The following is a 19,272-nucleotide window of genomic DNA, read 5'->3' on the forward strand; positions in this document are numbered from 1 at the left end:
TCCTTCAATATTACAAATGTCCCAAAGAATAATTGTGAACTTGTGGATGCTGATAAATACACAGATATTTCAAGATATGATAGAGTGGTCTATTGTTTTCCTTGTGAGTAAGGGAGACCAGGTACAGAGAGGCAGTTCCCTTTGATCAAAAGCAGTTAGTTCAGAGACAGAAGAATGGAAATAGTAATTTGAGAAGTTAAGGGTGTTTGGTTGACATGAGAACAGGAAGAGTTCAGAGTAAAAGGAAAGGCAGGATTATATTCTGTGGACAGGGAATTATGCTGCAACTGTATAGAGTACTGGCGACTACTGCATGCATTTCTGGTCTCCTTGTATGGAGATAAAAGGTATACTGGTTTTGGAGATGATACTAAGGAGGGCCACCAGGTTGATGCCAGAGACGAGAGGGTTAGCCAATGAGGAGAGATTGAGTCACCTGGGACTCTATCCACTAGAATTCAGACGAATGAGAGAGAATTTCTTAGAAATAAATCAGTGCTTGATGGGAATAATTTTGAATGCCAGACTTGGTCATAGGCTATGAACATAAGTTTTGATAAAGAGTTTGTTAGCGGAGGGTGCAGAAGATGTGGAAAAATGGAGAAATGAGGGGCAAGGTAGGAGGCCAATCTTAACATCGCTCTAGTGATATAGATTCATAGTCCTTTGGCTCATTGAGTCTATACTGGCATTCAAGCATTAATTAATACTCACTCTACAGTAATTATTTTTAAAAAATTCTTGCAGTGGTCAAGGAAGGAAACTGGAGCACCCAGAGAAATTAGTAGGGTCCCAGAGAGAATTTGCAAATTTCATACAGATATGGAAAGATCTCCTCAGTGAAAATGTTAAAATTTCACAGCTCCAGATACTTACTGGTTGAATAGTGTCCTAATTAAACGGCTGCCCCTATTAACTAATGGCCCAATGAACTGGAATCCACTGTACTAGCTTTCGAGGCAGTGCACAAGTGGTTTACCAGGTAGATGAGGGGAGTTGACCTATGAGAAAAAGAGTGAGTTGCCTGGGACTATACTCACTGGAATTGTAGGATGTTGTGAATAAGACCTGTGAGTTGTTTTGTGTGTTCCTTTATTGACATCATTACGTCAAACACCATCTCTTAAAGTGAACACAACAACACATTGATGGTGTTTGTGAATTATTTAGAACAATTTCTATTATGAACAATATGTGTCATGTGTTTAAAGATTGGAGCGATTGGGCTTGTATACACTGGAATTTAGAAGGATGAGAGGGGATCTGATTGAAACATATAAGATTATTAAGGGATTGGACACACTGGAGGCAGAAAGCGTGTTCCCGCTGATGGGTGAGTCCAGAACTAGAGGCCATAGTTTAAGAATAAGGAGTAGGCTATTTAGAATAGAGATGCGGAAAAACCTTTTCACCCAGAGAGTGGTGGATATGTGGAATGCTGTGCCCCAGAAGTCAGTGGAGGCCAAGTCTCTGGATGCATTCAAGAGAGAGTTAGATAGAGCTCTTATAGATAGCGGGGTCAAGGGATATGGGGAGAGGGCAGGAATGGGGTACTGATTGTGTATGATCAGCCATGATCACAGTGAATGGTGGTGCTGGCTAGAAGGGCCGAATGGCCTACTCCTGCACCTACTGTCTATTGTCTATTTACTAAGTTGTAACATTGCTATGTGATTCCCCGCAACACGAACTGGGCTTCTGCCTGTGCAAACCACACGGTAGCATGCTGCTCCCAAAACTCTGACATCTTCAAAGTGACCCCGTAGGTTGACATGTTGTAGAGTAATTCTGGAATCGTTTGATGCTGTTGGAGTCATCAGTGTAGGATTTTGTGAATGAACCATGCAAGAGTCATTTTATGTGCTTAACAAAAGCTGCAATCCTTTACTTCCAGTATGAACAAACCAAAAGCAGTCGCCTTCTACTGACATCATTACATCAAACACCACCTCTTAATATGAATTCAACCACTCGGTGACGCTGTTTGTGAATTATTTAGAACTGTTTCTATTATGAACAATATGTCATCTTTCACTCATCATATCACCATACAGAATATAGAGGTCATTTTTTATAGAAACAAAACTATGAAAGGGATAAGTTAGTTAGGAAAGTCGTTTCTACTGATAAGTGAGGCTATAGCAAGGTGACATAACCTCAAGATTTTTTTTATTTAAGAGAATTGCATTGTAACATCCTTCTGGCCCAATGAGCCCATGCTGCCCAATTACATCCATTTGACAATCAGCCTATGAATCTGTACATCTTTGGAATATGGGAGGAAACCGAAGCATCTGGAGGAAACACGTGCCCACGGAGAAAACATGCAAACTCCTTGTGGACAGCAGTGGAATTGAACTTGGGTTGTGGCATTACATTACTGCATCACACAGACTGCTTTGCTATACATGGTGTGTAGATTTAGGATAGGGATGAGGAGAAACTGTTTTTCCCTGAGTGTAGTGAATGTGGAATTCTCAGCCCAAGGAGAAGTAGAGGCTACACACAAAATGTTGGAGGCACTCGGTGGGTCGGGCAGCATCTATGGAAATTAGGAACCAGTCAATGTTTCAGGCAGAGGTCTTCAGGACTGGAAAAGGAAGGGGAAAAAACAGAATAAGAAGATGGAGAGGGGGAGCTAAAGATGAGGGGTGAAGTCAGGTGGGTGGGTTAAGAGGGGGATGTAGTAAAGCTGGAAGGTGATAAGTGGAAAAGGTAAAGCACTGGAGAGGAAGGAATCTGATAGGAGAGGAGACTGGACCATCGGAGAAAGGGAAGGACACCATGGGTGCTGATAGACAGGTAAGTAGAAGGGAAGAGATAAGATGGGGGGCCAGGAGGGGGAATGGTTGCCAGAAGTTGAAAAAAATCAATGTTTATGCCATCAGGTTGGAGACAACCCAGACAGAATATGAGGTGGTGTTCCACACCTGAGAGTAGCCTCATTGTGGCAGTAGAGGAGACCATGGACAAATATGTCAGAATGGGGATTGGAATAAAAAAAAATTTAAGAAGAGTGTTGGGTAGATGAGAAATGGTATGAGCATTTACATGGAAGCTGACTCTATGTTGATAGATAAATGCCATCAGCAAAAGCATGTAGATAAGAATTTGGAGGTAGCAAGGAACTATAGTTTGCTGGGAGAAAGGGCAGCAGCTGGTATGAAGATTAGGGGGAAAGAGTTAACTCTTTAAAGAAAATGTAAGGTCAGAAGAAAAAAGAATTTCTGAAGATGCATTGGCTCTGATTGATAATTGGGCTGTAATCAGTTGAGGGCAGGTTCCACGGAAGTGCACAGTGAAATGAAAGACTTTGCATAAGTGAATAAATAGTTTGGTATGCTCATTACATTTGAAGGTATGACCTAAAAAGAGGTTTTATTTTTGAGCTATTTCTGCTTTAGCGTTTTTAGTGAACCCTCCCATCCGTTCAACAATCTCTTTGACCCCCTACCATCAGACTGGAGGTAACGTAACATTAGGACAAGAACTGTGAGGATACAAAATAGCTTCTTTCCTTGGGCCTTAAGACTGCTGAACTCCCTGCCACTACCCAGGTCTCCTCATGTGTGAAATACTAGTTGCATTATACTGTTTACTTTTTAACTTGAATATTTGTTAATTTATTTGAGGTAATCTTACTTTGTGTTGTGTGTGAGTGATATGTACTATGTTGTGCACCTCAGTGTGGAGGAACATTGCCTCGTTTGGCGGTGTACATGCTGAATTAACAATGAATTTGATTATGAATAATTGAAGGAGGGAGGAAGGAAGGGAGTGTGGGAGTCAAGCAGGGGCTACTAAAACCTTAAGACAAAGGAGAAAATTAGGCCATCTCCTTGCTTTTATATTCCATTCCCTTTAAATGTTAACGTTGCATTTGACTTCTCCACCTATTAATTAACCTTCTGGGAATCTTGCATAGGAATCCTAAGTCCCTCTGTACCTCTGATGTTTGAATCTTCTCCGCATTCAGATAGAAGTTCGCACCATTATCTCTTTTACTGAAATGCATTATCATACATTTCCCAACACTGTATTGCATCTGCCACTTTTTCCCTTTCTTCCAATTTGTCTAAGTCCTGCTACAATCACATTGCTTCCTCAGCACTACCTACCCCTCTACTTATCTTTGTACCATCCACAATCTTTGCCACAAAGCCATCAATTCCATGATCCAAATCATTGACAAATAATGTGAAAAGTAGTGACCTCAATACTGAGTCCTGAGGAACACCACTAATCACTGGCAGCCAACCAGAGAAGGCCCCCTTTATTCCCACTCACTGCCTCCTGCCTGTCAACCGTCTTCGATCCATGACAGTATCTTTCCTGTAATGCTATAGGATTTTATCTTGTTAAGCAGCCTCATGTGTGGCACCTTATTAAAGGCCTGCTGAAAATTCATGTAAATGATATCCACTGCCTCTCCTTTGTCCACCCTGTTTGTTACTTTACTTCCTCGAAGAACTCTTAACAGATTTGTCAGGTAAGATTTCCCTTTATAGAAACCATGTTGTCTTTAACTTACTTTATCATTAGTCTCCAAGTACCCTGAAAGCTCATCCTTAATAATAAACTCCCAGCACTTTCCCAGCCACTGAGTTTAGGCTAACTGGCCTATAATTTCCTTTCTTTTGCCTTTCTCCCTTGTTAAAGAGTGGAGTGACATTTGCAGTCTTCCAGTCATTCAGGTCCATGCCAGAATCATGTAGTTCTTGAAAGATCATGATCAATGCATCCGTTGTCTTTTCAGCAACGTCTCTCAGAACTCTGGGCTGTAGTCCATCTGATCCAGGTGACTTATCCACCTTAAGACCTTTGAGTTTGTAATAGCAATGGCACTCAATCCTGCTCTCTGACACTCATGGACCTCTGGAACCACTACTAGTGTCTTCCACAGTGAAGACTGATACAAAGTACCCATTAAGTTCATCTGTCATTTCTTTATCCCTCATTGCTACCTCACCGGCATAATTTTCCTGTGATCCGATATCAACTCTCACCTCCCTTTTTACTCTTTATATACACTGAAAATCTTTTAGTATCATGCTTTATATTATTGGCCAGCTTGCCCTCATATTTCATCTTTTCCCTTCTTATAGCTTTTTTTAGTTGTATTTTGTTGGATTTTAAGAGCTTCCTAATCATCCAAATTCCCACTCACTTTGGCTACCATATATGCCCTTTCCTTGGCAGTCCTTAACTTCCCATGATTGCTTACCCCTGCCATTTGAGAACCACTGCTTCTGTGGGACATATCTATCCTACACCTTGTGAAGTATTCCCAGAGACTTCAGCCATCTCTGCTTTGCCATCACCCCCACCAGTATCCTCCTCCAACCCACCTGGACAAGCTCCTCTCTTATGCTTCTCGAATTCCCTTTATTCCATTGTGAAGCTGATACATGTGACTTGTGCGACTTCCTCTCAGTTTGCAGTATGAATTCAATCATAATATGATCACTGCTTCCTAAGGGTTCCTTTACTTTAAGCTGCCTAATAAGATCTAGGTTATTACACAATACCCAAACTCAGATAGCCTTTCCTTGAGTAGGCCCAAGCAAAAGCTGCTCTAAAAAGCCAACTCGTAGGCATTCAACAAATTCCCTCTCTTGCAATTCCCCAATCCCCTTGCATATTGAAGTCCCCCATTACAATTGTGACATTACCCTTATTACATGCCTTTTCCAGCTCACTTTTGTAATCTCAACCCCACATCTTGGCTACTATTTGGAGGTCTATATACGATTCCCATAATGTTTTTTTACCCTTTTGGTTTCTTAACGCCACCCACAAAAATTCTAATGGAAAAGATAGTAATCTGAAATTGTAATTCTCTTTCTTCATGAATGCTGATTGCTGAGTATTTTCATTATTTTTGCTCTTGGGTTACCATTTTGAAAGTGTGTAGCTGAATGCCCATTAATCTCACCTGAAATAATTCTATATAATATTGACGCATTGCATTAATTATGTTCCTTGACGTTGTATTTTATTTAATCTTTAGGTTCAAGTACCCGTTTATCTCCCAAAACACACAGACCGCGATCTCCCAGACACGGTAACCAGCCATCTCAGTATAACCCTGGAAATGCACCAAGTGGAATGATCCTACCTTCTCCCCAACCTGGCAGTGTCCCAGCTGAACCTTTGGCCATACCTGCTACAACAGTATCTCCTACACCAGCCAGTCCAGCTACCAATAGAGCAGTTACTCCATCAGCTGAAGGTAAGCAATTTATTTTCGCCGCCTTCTACAGTCACATCTACACAGTATTGAATGTTAAAAATAATGATATTGTAGCGGTGTGCTATACGCAGCGCTGAAATAAGGACATGGGATCTGTAAACTGCAGTTAAAGAAGATTTTATTCGGACTTCGCGGCTTCGCTTTAAAGCCTCCCTGATCCCGCCCTCCCCGGGCGCGGATGCTGTAGGAGGCACGTATTCACAGTCCCGCGCGAGCTTTTCCCTTTGTTAGTGAAGCAGACGTGGCGCCCTTTTGGGACTGGCCTTTATGCCGGCACACTGGCTATTTGTGAGCTGGTTCGAGTGCACTAGGAAGTGGGTTGCCTCATAACCCCCCCCCAGAACTGGCGATACACCCCCCAATGTCCACAGTCTGGGCTGGACCCTATTTGGGAGGTTGGCCCCTGCGCCGCGGTGCTGGGTACTCGACCGGTTGTGCCACGTCCACGTGGGCTGGTTTGAGGCGGTCCACCGTGAAAACCTCCTCTCTCCCTCCAACGTCCAGCACAAACGTGGACCTGTTGTTCTTGAGCACTGTAAATAGCCCCTCATTGGGCCGTTGCAGCAGTGGCCGATGCCCGCCCCTTCGTACAAACACAAACTTACAGTTCTGCAGGTCTTTGGGTACGCAGGTCGGGTTCTGCCCATGCTGCGAAGTGGGTATGGGGGCCAGGTTGCCGAGCCTCTCGCGTAGTCTGCCCAGGACTGCTGCTTCGTCGTGCCCCCTTGGGGCTGGTATGAACCCCCCGGGGATGACCAGGGGTGCGCTGTACACCAACTCGGCCGACAAGGCGTGCAGATCGTCTTTGGGCGCCGTGCGGATGCTGAGTAGGACCCAGGGAAGCTCGTCCACCCAGTTAGCTCCTCGCAGGCACGCCATGAGAGCCGACTTTAGGTGATGGTGGAAACGCTCCACCAGGCCGTTCGACTGTGGGTGGTAGGCAGTTGTGTGTTGCAGCTGTGTCCCCAAAAGGCTGGCCATAGCTGACCACAGGCTGGAGGTGAACTGGGCGCCTCTGTCGGAGGTAATGTGGGCCGGTACACCAAAGCGGGACACCCAGGTGGTGATCAGTGCCCGGGCGCAAGATCCAGAGGTGGTGTCGGTGAGCGGGATCGCCTCTGGCCATCTGGTGAACCGGTCCACAATAGTGAGGAGGTGCCACGCTCCGCGCGACACTGGCAGGGGACCCACGATATCCACATGAATGTGGTTGTAACGCCGGTGGGTGAGGTGGAACTGCTGCAGTAGAGCTTTGGTGTGCCGCTGCACCTTGGCCGTCTGGCAGTGCATGCACGTTTTGGCCCATTCACTGACCTGCTTGCGGAGACCGTGCCAAACGAACTTGCTGGAGACCATCTGGACGGTTGTCCTGATGGAGGGGTGCGCTAAGTTATGAATGGAGTCGAAAACATGGCGCCGCCAGTTTGCCGGGACAATGGGACGGGGTTGGCCGGTGGTGACGTCACAGAGCAGGGTTCTCTCACCTGGGCCTACGGGGAGGTCCTGGAGCTGCAAACCGGAGACTGCAGTTCTGTAACTAGGGATCTCCCCATCTGCCTGCTGCGCCTCTGCCAGCGCCTCAAAGTCTACCCCTTGGGAAAGGGCATGAATGTTAGGGCGAGAGAGTGCGTCCACCACGACATTGTCCTTACCCGAGACGTGCCGGACATCCGTCGTGTGTTCAGAGATGTAGGACAGATGGCGCTGCTGGCGGGACGACCAGGGGTCGGACACCTTTGTGAACGTAAAGGTAAGCGGCTTGTGGTCCGTGAACGCGGTGAAGGGCCTACCTTCCAAGAAGTACCTGAAATGCCGGATTGCCAGGTATAGCGCCAACAGTTCCCGGTCGAAAGCACTGTATTTGAGCTCGGGCGGTCACAGGTGTTTGCTGAAAAACGCCAGGGGTTGCCAGCGACCCGCGATGAGTTGCTCCAGTACCCCACCGACTGCTGTGATAGATGCGTCCACTGTGAGGGCGGTAGGGACGGCCATTCTGGGGTGCACTAGCATCGCGGCATTTGCCAAGGCTTCTTTTGTTCTAATGAAAGTGGCGGTGGACTCCTCGTCCCAGGTAACATCCTTGCCCGGACCCGACATCAGGGCAAACAGGGGGCACATGATTCAGGCAGCTGAAGGGAGGAAGCGGTGGTAGAAATTTACCATACCCACGAATTCCTGAAGGCCTTTGATTGTGGTGGGTCGGGGAAAATGGCGGACTGCGTCTACCTTAGCAGGCAGAGGGGTTGCCCCGCCTTTAGTAATCCTGTGACCCAGGAAGTCCATGGTGTCGAGCCCGAACTGGCATTTGGCCGGGTTGATTGTTAGACCGTATTCACTCAGTCGGGCGTAGAGTTGACGGAGGTGGGACAGATGCTCCTGACGACTGCTGCTTGCTATGAGGATGTCGTCCAAATAGATGAAAGTGAAGTCCAGGTCGCTTCCCACCGCTTCCATTAACCGCTGGAACGTCTGTGCGGCATTCTTCAGGCCGAACGGCATGCGGAGGAACTCGAAAAGGCCGAACGAGGTGATGAGTGCTGTTTGCATCGGGATTTGATGGTATCCCCGGATGAGGTCTACCTTGGAGAAGATCCATGCGCTGTGCAGGTTTGCTGCAAAATCCTGAATGTGCGGCACAGGATAGCGGTCCGGTGTTGTAGCCTCGTTCAGCCTGCGGTAGTCACCGCATGGTCTCCAGCCCCCTGTTGCTCTGGGCACCATGTGCAGGGGGGAGGCCCATGGGCTGTCGGACCTCCGTATGATCCCCAATTCCTCCATCCTCTTGAACTCCTCCTTCGCCAGTTGGAGCTTGTCCGGGGGAAGCCTTCGAGCATGGGCGTGGAGGGGTGGTCGAGATGTGGTGCTGTACGCTGTGTCGGGGCATGGCTGCCGTGAACTGCGGTGCCAGAACCGATGGGAAATCCGCCAGGACCCTGGTGAAGTTGTTGTCGGACAGCGTGATGGAGTTGAGGTGAGGGGCTGGCAACTGGGCTGCACCCAGGGAGAACATCTGAAAGGTCTCGGCGTGGACCAGTCTCTTCCTGGGCAGGTCGACCAGTAGGCTGTGAGCCTGCAAAAAATCCGCACCCAGAAGCGATTGGGCTACGGCGGCCAGTGTGAAGTCCCACGTGAACCGGCTGGAGCCAAACTGTAGCTGCACTGTACGGGTGCCATAGGTCCTTACTGTGCTTGCCGTTCATGGCCCTCAGGGGGGGACCCGGTGCCCTGTTGCGGGTGTCGTAACTCGTCGGAGGTAAGACGCTGATATCGTCACCGGTGTCGACCAAAAAACGGAGTCCCGACCGCTTGTCCCACACATACAGGAGTCTATCCCGATGGCCAGCCGCCATAGCCATCAGCGGCGGCTGGCCCTGGCGTTTCCCGGGAACTTGCAGGGCGGGCTACAGCTGCGGGCTTCTGCGTCCCACCGCTGGTGGTAGAAGCACCATTGTTCGTTGGGCTCCCCACCCCTGCCTCTGGGGTTAGCGGGCTCTGTGGCCAGGCTGGGTCTGGTTTGCTGCTGGGAGCATGGCCTAGTGATCTGTGCGACGGAAGCCCCACTCACCTTCTTGGCGTTCCACAGCAAGTCCGCCCGGGCTGCCACCTTCTCGGGGTCACTGAAATCCACGACGGACAGCAGCAGGCGTATGTCCTTGGGCATCTGCTCCAGGAATGCCTGCTCAAACGTGAGGGAGGGCTTGTGTCCTCCGGCCAGAGACAACGTCTCATTCATTAAAGCCGATGGAGGTCTGTCCCCCAAACCATCCAGGTGCAGTAAACGGGCAGCCCACTCACGCCGTGAAAGTCCGAAAGTCCTTATGAGCAGGGTTTTGAATTCCGTGTACTTGCTGTCCGCTGGAGGAGACTGTACGAACTCCTCAACCTGTGCCGCTGTGTCCTGGTCGAGGGAGCTCACCACGTAGTAGTAACTTGTGTCCTCTGAGGTTATCTGCCGAACGTGGAATTGGGCTTCTGCTTGCTGGAACCACAGGTGAGGTCACAGCGTCCAGAAGCTTGGCAGTTTCAACGAAACTGCATGAACAGATGCGGTGTCGTTCATCTCCAGTCCAAATATCGTTTGGACCGTCAGGGTCACCAGTTGTAGCGGTGTGCTACACGCAGCGCTGAAATAACGACACGGAGTCGGTAAACTGCAGTTAAAGAAGATTTTATTTGAACTTCGCAGCTTCGCTTTAAAGCCTCCCTGATCCCGCCCTCCCCGGGCGCGGATGCTGTAGGAGGCACGTATTCACAGTCTCGTGTGAGCTTTTCCCTTTGTTAGTGAAGCAGACCTGGTGCCCTTTTGGGTCTGGCCTTTATGCCGGCGCGCTGGCTATTTGTGAGCCGGTTCGAGTGTGCTAGGAAGTGGGTCGTCACAATTTGACAATGAAAGTGGATACTTTAATTTATATTTCCTGAAACACTATCCTAATTAACATTGATTCTCTTTCCTACAACTGAAAACCATCTACTTTTCATCACAGTAGCTATTTTTAAGCTATGCCTTGTTGCTGACTCTCACAATGGGTCTTTGCTTCACTACTATTCCTTATTATTGTTCCCCTTTTGTGTGTTAATGGTTCTATGGCTAAATTTGCCGTAATAATAGTTGATGTGCTGAAGACAAAAACGGGTTTGTGGATTTTTGGGGTACGGAAAACTGGCTTTACTGTTAAATATTCACATGGAATACAAATACCTATCCTGTATTTTAATGAGTAAACTTTTATTTCTGGTTATTTTTGTGTTTACAGCTAAGGATACAAGGCTTCAAGAGCAAAAGCAGGGTTCACCCTCTGCAAAGAAAGAGACTCCCAAGACTTCCCCCAACCTAACCAAAGCAGGAATCAAGGGTTAGTGATGCCTATGTGTATATACAGCCAGCCACTTCATCCGGTAAATTTTCTCCAGTTTATACTTGTGCCATTTAGTTGCAAAAACTATTCTAATTATCAAATATAGTTGCCAGCGTTCAATCTCATGAGCAACAGAAGTCCATTCACAATCTTCTAACTTTTATTAGGCTTCAGTACTTTACTGCAAAAGACAATCTAATCAGATTAATTAAATTAACTATTTTTTGCAAATTACTTGTTTTGATTATGTTCCAAGTTCAAGTATTATGTTATATACATTGATTATCAATAGGATGGTGCACAAACATTTGTCAATTGATTTTTGAGAGCTTCCATTCTTTTTCCAGCTACATCTCCAATGACTTCAGATCATGAAAAACAGATAGCAGATTTAAAGAAATTTAGAGAAGATTTTAGGGTGAGTACTTTTTCAGAGTAGCGCACGTGCACTGTGGAACAAAAGATAGATTTTGTAGATTTCTTTATTTCTTGTTTTATATGTTAATGTCTGGAATTCAGTTTGTCTTTATATTACAAGTGTAATGCTTCTCATTAACTCAATTCCCATTCATCTAATCCCTCCTGCACCATTTTAAACAGTCTAATCTCTGTGGTTTATTTGATGGTCACAGTGCACTTTGAGAATTTACCACTGCTATATTTTTCAGAATGCTGGTGTGTTCCATGCCATTTCTAAAGTGGTTTTTCCTCTTTCTTTCTTGTCAATTAAAGAAAGATACTTTTAACCATAGTGTGTGAGGCATTTCTTGCTTCATTTACCTCTGTTATATATTTTTTTTTTCGGTCAGCACAAGAGCGTTGCTGTTGAGCTCAATTCCCCCCGCTATCTCTGAAGATTTTGTACATTCTTCCCTGTGACTGCGTGGGTTTTCTCCTGGTACACATCCCAAAGATGTATAGTTAGTAGGTTAGTTGGTCACGTGGGTGTAATTGGGTGGCGCATGTTTGTGAGCTGGAAGGGCCCTTTACTGAGCTCTATCGCTGAATGAGTAATAAATAAAAATATAGTTAGGCTTACAATATCATTTGTGGGTGAAATAATACTGATATAATACATGATGCTCATTGTTGAATATAGTTAATATTAGACCAATTAGTATTAATGTTTCCTAAGATACTTGTGCTTGCTTGTTTTGACTAATGCTGACAAGTTGATATGTGTATTTAAAGTTAACTTTTTTTGTTGTTTCCAGCTACAGACTACATCAACCCTGGATCCAGTTGTGGAGCAGTTCAGTAAGCCAAGAGAGGGTGTAGATAATCAGCCCAAGGATTCAGTCAAAGAAAAAGTAACAGTGATTGAGCCAAGCAGCAAAGAATCCGCTAGTGACAGCAGCTCCAATGCCAACACCAGCAATGGTAGTAGTAAGCCAAGCAGTCCCAGCACTACTCCAAATATCATCACCTCTGAGCAGAAGAGAGGGCCTGATGTGACATCCCAAGCTGTCCAGACCACTGGTCCAAATACCAAGGCAGAAAAAGAGGAAAAGGAGGATAAAAAGGAAGGTACACCAGAGTACGTATGCACATCAGAAATAACATCCTTAAATTGCACATTTGGTGCAAGCTACAAACTTGATTTTCAAAGACAGGTTTTCCACTTCGGCATTCTGCAAGTACATCTGTTGAATACAAAATCTCCATCTCCAATGAAGTTAGTGAAAGATGGGAAGCATAGTTTCTGATGTTGGTCTACAACAACAGGTTCATGAATTAGCGTAGGGCCTTAATTTTAAAAATCCCTTGCCAAAGTCAAAGCTTTCTGCAGTGAGGAAATCTGTGGTTTGTATTGTAAGTACTTTCACTTTCTAAAGTAATATACGCTAGATATGACTGCTGTGATTTGAAACACAAGGATTTTGTAACTGTAATGTTCAGTATTGGATACAGCTACTTTGAGTTATTAGAGTGGCAAAGCTGTTTTTCTCAAGGGTTATGAGGAAATGCTCTGAAGGTTTTTTGTCCCCCTTGTGACTGGTTGGACAAAATATGCCTTTCTACCAAGTTGAGATGAGAGATACTTTTGTGGCATTAAAAGTAGTTTGGATTATGGTTCAAAGGCAATGAAAGTAAATATATACACACAAAATGTTGCTAAAGATTTCCAGCATCTGCAGAATCTCTTGTGCACTTGAAAAAGCAAGTTGAGATAGCTGCAGTGGAAGGGACAATGGCAATCTGATGGCTTGAATGATCATTGTTATAGATTCGATGCAGCAAAATATCAAGCACTCCAGTTTTCTGTGATCTTAATGTAGAAACAAGAGTTGTTCTAACAAATACGTAAGAATTTATTTCTTAAGTGCTTTAGCTTTGTGATGGAGACATGTTTGAAAACAAATTAAAATGTAAATTTGTATATTTTTAACTAAATTTTTATGCATGCTTCTGCATCATTATTTTGCTTTTAAACACTGATTACGTATCTATTCAATTAAGTTTGTTGCTCTTGTACATTCCTGGAAATATTACAGATTCAAAATATTATATAAATAGTTTATTTTTAAATGTAGAACAAGCATGTAATTGCTGCGACTGGAAAAATAATGTTGAAAGTGTTCAATGCATTTCCAACAAATATTACATGCACAAGGAATATTTGTACAAGTATACTTAATATTTATTTATTTTATTTCAGACAAGTCAGAAAGTCTACATTGAATCCCAATGCTAAAGAGTTCAATCCCAAGGCTTTCTATACTCCTGTAAGTGATTCCACTTATTTTTTACCCCCTCACTCCCCTCCACACACCTCTTTATATTAAAAGGGCAGATTCTACAGGTTCCCAAATGAAATGAAAAAATATTCTTATCTATTTATCTTTGCTTTAATCTTGAACAGGTTCTTCGTTCTTTCTAAAACTTTCTGGTGTCATTTATTTTAGAAATGTGTCTCTGCATTTCAGAGTTGCCTGTGTGAAAACATTAGAGGGCAAGAAAGGAATCTCTACCTGATAGCCAGAGAATCATGTGAACTGCTGTCTATTTGCAAAATAAGGACAAAAGGTTACTCTTGAAGAAATTCATAAGCTGCCTGACACAGAGAAACAATGGTGTTGCTGGGGGATTTGTTTGAACTGTTGGGGTTTCATTTGCTAAAATCATAAGAAATGGGTGTAAAAGTATTCCCATTTGATCTACCCTGCCATTTAACAAAATCGTAGCTAGTCTTCTGCCTCAAACACCTTTTCCCTGCAATCTCCTCATATTTAATGTCAAGAAATCTATTGATCTCTGTTTGAATGCAAGACTTCTAGGGTAGAAAACTCTAAAGATTTGCTATACTTTAAATGAAGGTGTTACTTCTCAACAGAGTCCTAAATGGCATATCCCTTTAGCCTGTTTGTTCCAAAATCTTGTTCAGAGAAGATAGCCCCATGCATCTGTACTGTTGAAGCCTGAAAAGAGCCTGAACTGTAGTAAGATCACTTCTCATTCTAAAGAGGAGAGACCAAAATTGTGGATGCTGCTTTAGATATGGCCCCATTGATACCCAATCTAATTGTTGCAAAATATCCTTCCACGTGCTTAAATTTCTTGCAATAAGGGCAGCATACCATGTTTTTCAGTCTGCCTTTTAGCTTTTATTGGTGACTCATATTCCCACTTAGCTTCATCATTAAGCTTGGAAATCTTACGTTCAATCCCATCGACCAGAAAGTGAATCAGAATCAGGTTTAATATCACCAGCATATGTCATGAAATTTGTTGCTTTGCAGCAGCAGTACATTGCAATACATAATAAAACAATAAATTACAGTGAATTGAGTATATATTAAACAAATTAAGTAAGTGGTGCAAAATTGAGGGAGAAAATACTGAAGTAATGTCCATGGGTCATTGTCAATTCAGAAATCTGATGGCTAAGGGGAAGAATCTGTTCCTGGAATGATGATTGTGTCTTCAGGCTCCTGTAACACCTCAGTGGTAGCAATGAGAAGAGGAAATATGCTGGGTGATGGGGGTCCTTCATAATGGATATCGTCTTTTAAAGTGGCCTGGATGCTGGGGAGGCCAGTGCTTATGATGGAGCTGGCTGAGTTTACAACTTTGTGCAGTGTTACCCAGTCCTGTGCAGTGGCCAGTCCATACCAGATGGTGATGGAACCAGTTTGAATGCTCTCCACAGTACTTCTGTAGAAAATAGCATGATACAGGCCCTTCAGCCCACAATGCTGTGTCGAACATGTTCTTAACTTAGAAATTACCTAGGCTTACCTACTTTTCTAACCTCCATGTACCTATCCAGGAGCCTCTTAAAAGACCCTATTGTATCTGCCTCCACTACTGTCTCTGGCAGCCCATTCCACGCACTCACCACTCTAAATTAAAAAAAAACTTACCCAACATCTTCTCTGTACCTACTTCCAAGCACCTTAAAACCAAAAACTGTGTCCTTTTGTGTTAGCCATTTCAGCCCTGAGAAAAAGCCTCTAACTATCCACATGATCAATGCCTTTCCTCTTCTTATACACCTCTATCAGGTCACCTCTCATCTTGCGTCGCTCCAAGGAGAAAAGGCCAAGTTCACTCAACCTATTGTCATAAGGCATGCTTGCCAATCCATGCACGTTAATTGGTATGTGTCTTTGGTGACATACCAATTCTCCACAAGCTCCTAATGAAATGTTGCTGCTATCATGCTTTCTTTGTAATTGCATCAATATGTTGGGCCCAGGATAGACCCTCGGAGATGTTGACACCCAGAAAATTGAAACTGCTCACCCTTTTCACTTCTGATCCTCCGATGGTGTCAGTTCTCTCAATTTTTTTTTCTTGAAGTCTATAATCAATTCCTTGGCTTTACTGACGTTGAGTGAAAGATTGTCATTGCAACACCCTATCTCACTCCAGTATGCCTTCATGTCACAATCTGAAATTCTGCAAACAGTAGTTGAGGTGACATTAATGGTGAATAGTTACCCTAAGGCAACTCCTTGAGGAACCCCACTAGTCTAATTTGTCAACTTGACCTGTTTATTTCTATTGTTTTCTATCTGTTACTTCTCAATTCATGTTGGGTTGCTGTTAATTCCAGTTGATTAACCTTGTTCCTCCTGTGTGGGACCTCACTGAAAGTCTTCTGAAGTACAAATCGACAACATCCACTAGTTCTATCCATTCTACTAGATGTATCCTCAAAGAACTCCAGTAGATTTGGCAAAGATAATTTTCCCTAACATAAATCTATGTTGACTCTACTCCATTTATTTTCTATGTGATTTAATGTAACATCCTTTGTTAAAAATTCCAGCATTTTCCAATACCATCTTCTGATATAGTAAGCTTACAGGTTGATAATTTCTTGTTTTCTCTCCTCCTTTATATAGTAGGTTTATATTTGTTACCCTCCAATCTGCAGGAATCATTCCAGAATCATTAAGTTTTACCTGATGTTAATCAATACATTACCTTTCAATATAGCCACATCTTTTAAAGGAATTGGATGTAGTTCAGGTTCTAGGAGTTGGTCAGTTTTTGCCTTTTTCATTATTAATACTGGTTTATTTTGATTCCTGTTTTACTCAGTTCTCTAGCAAGTATTTTTGTTCTGTGAAGTAATTAAGTTCTTTTACCATGCATTTATTCCTCATTGTAAGTTCTTCCATCTTTGTATGTAGGGCTTGTATTTGCCTTTGCCCATGTTCCATTTTTACATGCTTGTAGAGGCTCTCGCTCTTTGAAGCTCACCAATGAGAAGTACTAGAGCTTTATTATTACTACTGACAATCTATATTTCATCCCATATGGTAAGGGAGAGTAACTTGTTCAATAATTTAGGCAATAAAATCAATAGTATGGTGTAAAGAAATGGTATTTTCTGAATTATTTTCATTCATTCCTCTTAATATTTAGTATGTCATTTGTTATTTTGCAAAATCTAGATGCAATGCTTTTCATTTTTTTGTTCTATTTTGAAATTTCTTATCTTTTTTATTAGTTCACAGCCATCTAGAATTTAGACTTTTAGTGACTTGCATCCCTAAGTTACCAATTCTGTCACTGGGACCATGGTCCCAATTAGATTGGTTCCTGTATCAATCTATTTATTGGTACATTCCTTTTGAGTGACTTTAAGGTTTGCAGTTGAAATGCTAATTTGAATTGTGAAGCAAAATCATTGCTTTAGAGGTATATAATTAGATACCTAAATTTTTAACTGCATTTCTGAGTTTGGTGAGCTTTACTGAGTTTCTTCTCTTGCATTTGAGCATTTTCACTGTCACTTTGTCTTTTGTCTCAACTGAAAACATCAGTGTTTTCAGAAACTACTAAGTTGAGGCTAGACAAAAAATCTCAAATCTCTATACAATCTTATTTTCTGTTTACATTGAAATAACAGGATAATATGTGCCACAATTTTCTTATTGTTTTTCAATGAAATTTTTTTGTGAATTTCTGCAAATTGAGACTTGAATTGCTCTTCTTAAAATTTAATAGCCCAAACCAACAACTACACCAACGCCACCACGTCCTCAAGCCCAGCCTAGTCCATCGATTGTGGTACAACAACATCCTCCTGCAGTGTACAATCAACCAATGTGTTTTACACAGAACATGGTGTACCCAGTTCCAGTCAGTCCAGGAGTGCAGGTAATCTGTATGAAATCTTGTTTTCCTGTTTTGATTTTTGTCTAATTGACAATTTTTAAATTACCCCTCAGACCATTTTGATGATAATGTTAATTAGTTGTATATTTACATGTGACAATTTCTGTCGTTGCTAAATTTGGAATGATGAGACTACTTCCTCTGTTTCCTTTAACTTTAGACTACACATATGTACCATGTCCCAATGACTCCCATGCCCATCAACCAAGCCAAGTCATATAGAGCAGGTAAAGGTGAGATTATGTGGTTTGCCTTGTCAAATGCAGACTTTTGTTTTGATGGAATTGTGCAGACTAATTCTGAACTGGTTTTCATTGGTAAATGGTGTACTTCATTTTGACTTTAATAAATTTTGAAGTATCTTGTGTTTATATCATATTTTGAAAGTTGGTATGAGCAAACCAGAATGCATGTTTCATGCATTCCCGTGTAAATCATTCTTGTGTATTTGAAAACTAACCTTTTGTTACTTCATGGATCAGCTCCAAAGTTGCATAAGGATTCTTTCTTTATAGTTAATGATAATTCATGTGGCTCATATTGGCAAAGTTATTGTCAACTGACTTAATTTATTACAAGCAGTAGTTAAAAAGTAAGGAACCAAGTAAGGACAGGATACTTTAAACATTGCACATAACAACATTAATAAAGTAATTGTATATTGAAGAATCGTTCTGGGCTGTTTGTGCATGGTTCTAAAATATTCCATGTAAATTTATGATGGATGTGGTGGCTAAATTCGCATGTTGGAATTATATCTGAACTAAGGTAGGTATGTATAAGGAGTAAATTGGCTAAAATTAATTGGAAATTGGGTTAAAATGTGAAGGAAAATAATGCTAAGTATTTTTATGAGATAATTTATAAATTCCATGTTCTCTAATAGGAAGTTCTTTGTAGGAAAAGTGTTTTGATTATAGCTAAACACTAATGTTGAGAATATACATGAGCTGAAGGAAGTGCACTTCTGCCTCAGAACTCTAGGTCCAATCCTGACATCAGGTGCTGTTTGCATTGACTTTGCACATTCTCCCTATTACATGTGGATTTTCGTTGGATGCTTCAGGACAGTCCTACATCTCTTGTCAATTGCCTGCTTTAAATCATTTCTTAACGTACCTACATAGCAAAAGAATCAAAGCTGGGGTGGAACTGTGTGAGAGAATCAGCTGAGGCACCGTATTGCGGAACTGTCTCTTTTGATGGAAGATAACACATTACAGTGCTGTTTTTTCAAGAAAGAGAGAGAAACCGGAGGACACCCTTGACCAATCAGCTCGACTGACATCAAAAGTAAAGAAACTGCCAGACGATTGATTGGGATGTAATAATTGCATCTTGTAAAATCATAATACACATGAAGTATAATTTGAAAAATCCTAAGTTTTAGTGTTATTAGCATGATAGCTGCAAGTGGTACTATTCAAGGCAGTGTGTTTAAATCTTCAAAAGGTACACAAGATTATTACTCAAGGTAAGTGATCATTGGAATGAGATGTGTTTTAGCTTGGATTGAGTATGGTCACTGGA

General features: G+C 42.8%; 1 protein-coding gene across 5 annotated transcripts in view; it reads left to right on the top strand.

Annotated features, from left to right (window-relative positions):
- Positions 1-19,272, top strand: part of atxn2 (ataxin 2) — a 128,665-nt gene that overhangs the window by 98,536 nt on the left and 10,857 nt on the right. For 3 of the 5 annotated variants that reach the window (XM_059988115.1, XM_059988119.1, XM_059988120.1), the window contains 7 exons: positions 6,011-6,232; positions 11,008-11,106; positions 11,457-11,527; positions 12,324-12,646; positions 13,769-13,835; positions 17,572-17,724; positions 17,903-17,975. In XM_059988115.1, coding sequence (XP_059844098.1) covers positions 6,011-6,232; positions 11,008-11,106; positions 11,457-11,527; positions 12,324-12,646; positions 13,769-13,835; positions 17,572-17,724; positions 17,903-17,975 — 1,008 coding nt within the window. The remainder of the gene's footprint in view (positions 1-6,010; positions 6,233-11,007; positions 11,107-11,456; positions 11,528-12,323; positions 12,647-13,768; positions 13,836-17,571; positions 17,725-17,902; positions 17,976-19,272) is intronic. The other 2 variants (XM_059988118.1, XM_059988117.1) reach the window with 2 other exon arrangements.

Source organism: Hypanus sabinus, chromosome 13, assembly GCF_030144855.1.
Source record: "Hypanus sabinus isolate sHypSab1 chromosome 13, sHypSab1.hap1, whole genome shotgun sequence".
NCBI lineage: Eukaryota > Metazoa > Chordata > Chondrichthyes > Myliobatiformes > Dasyatidae > Hypanus > Hypanus sabinus.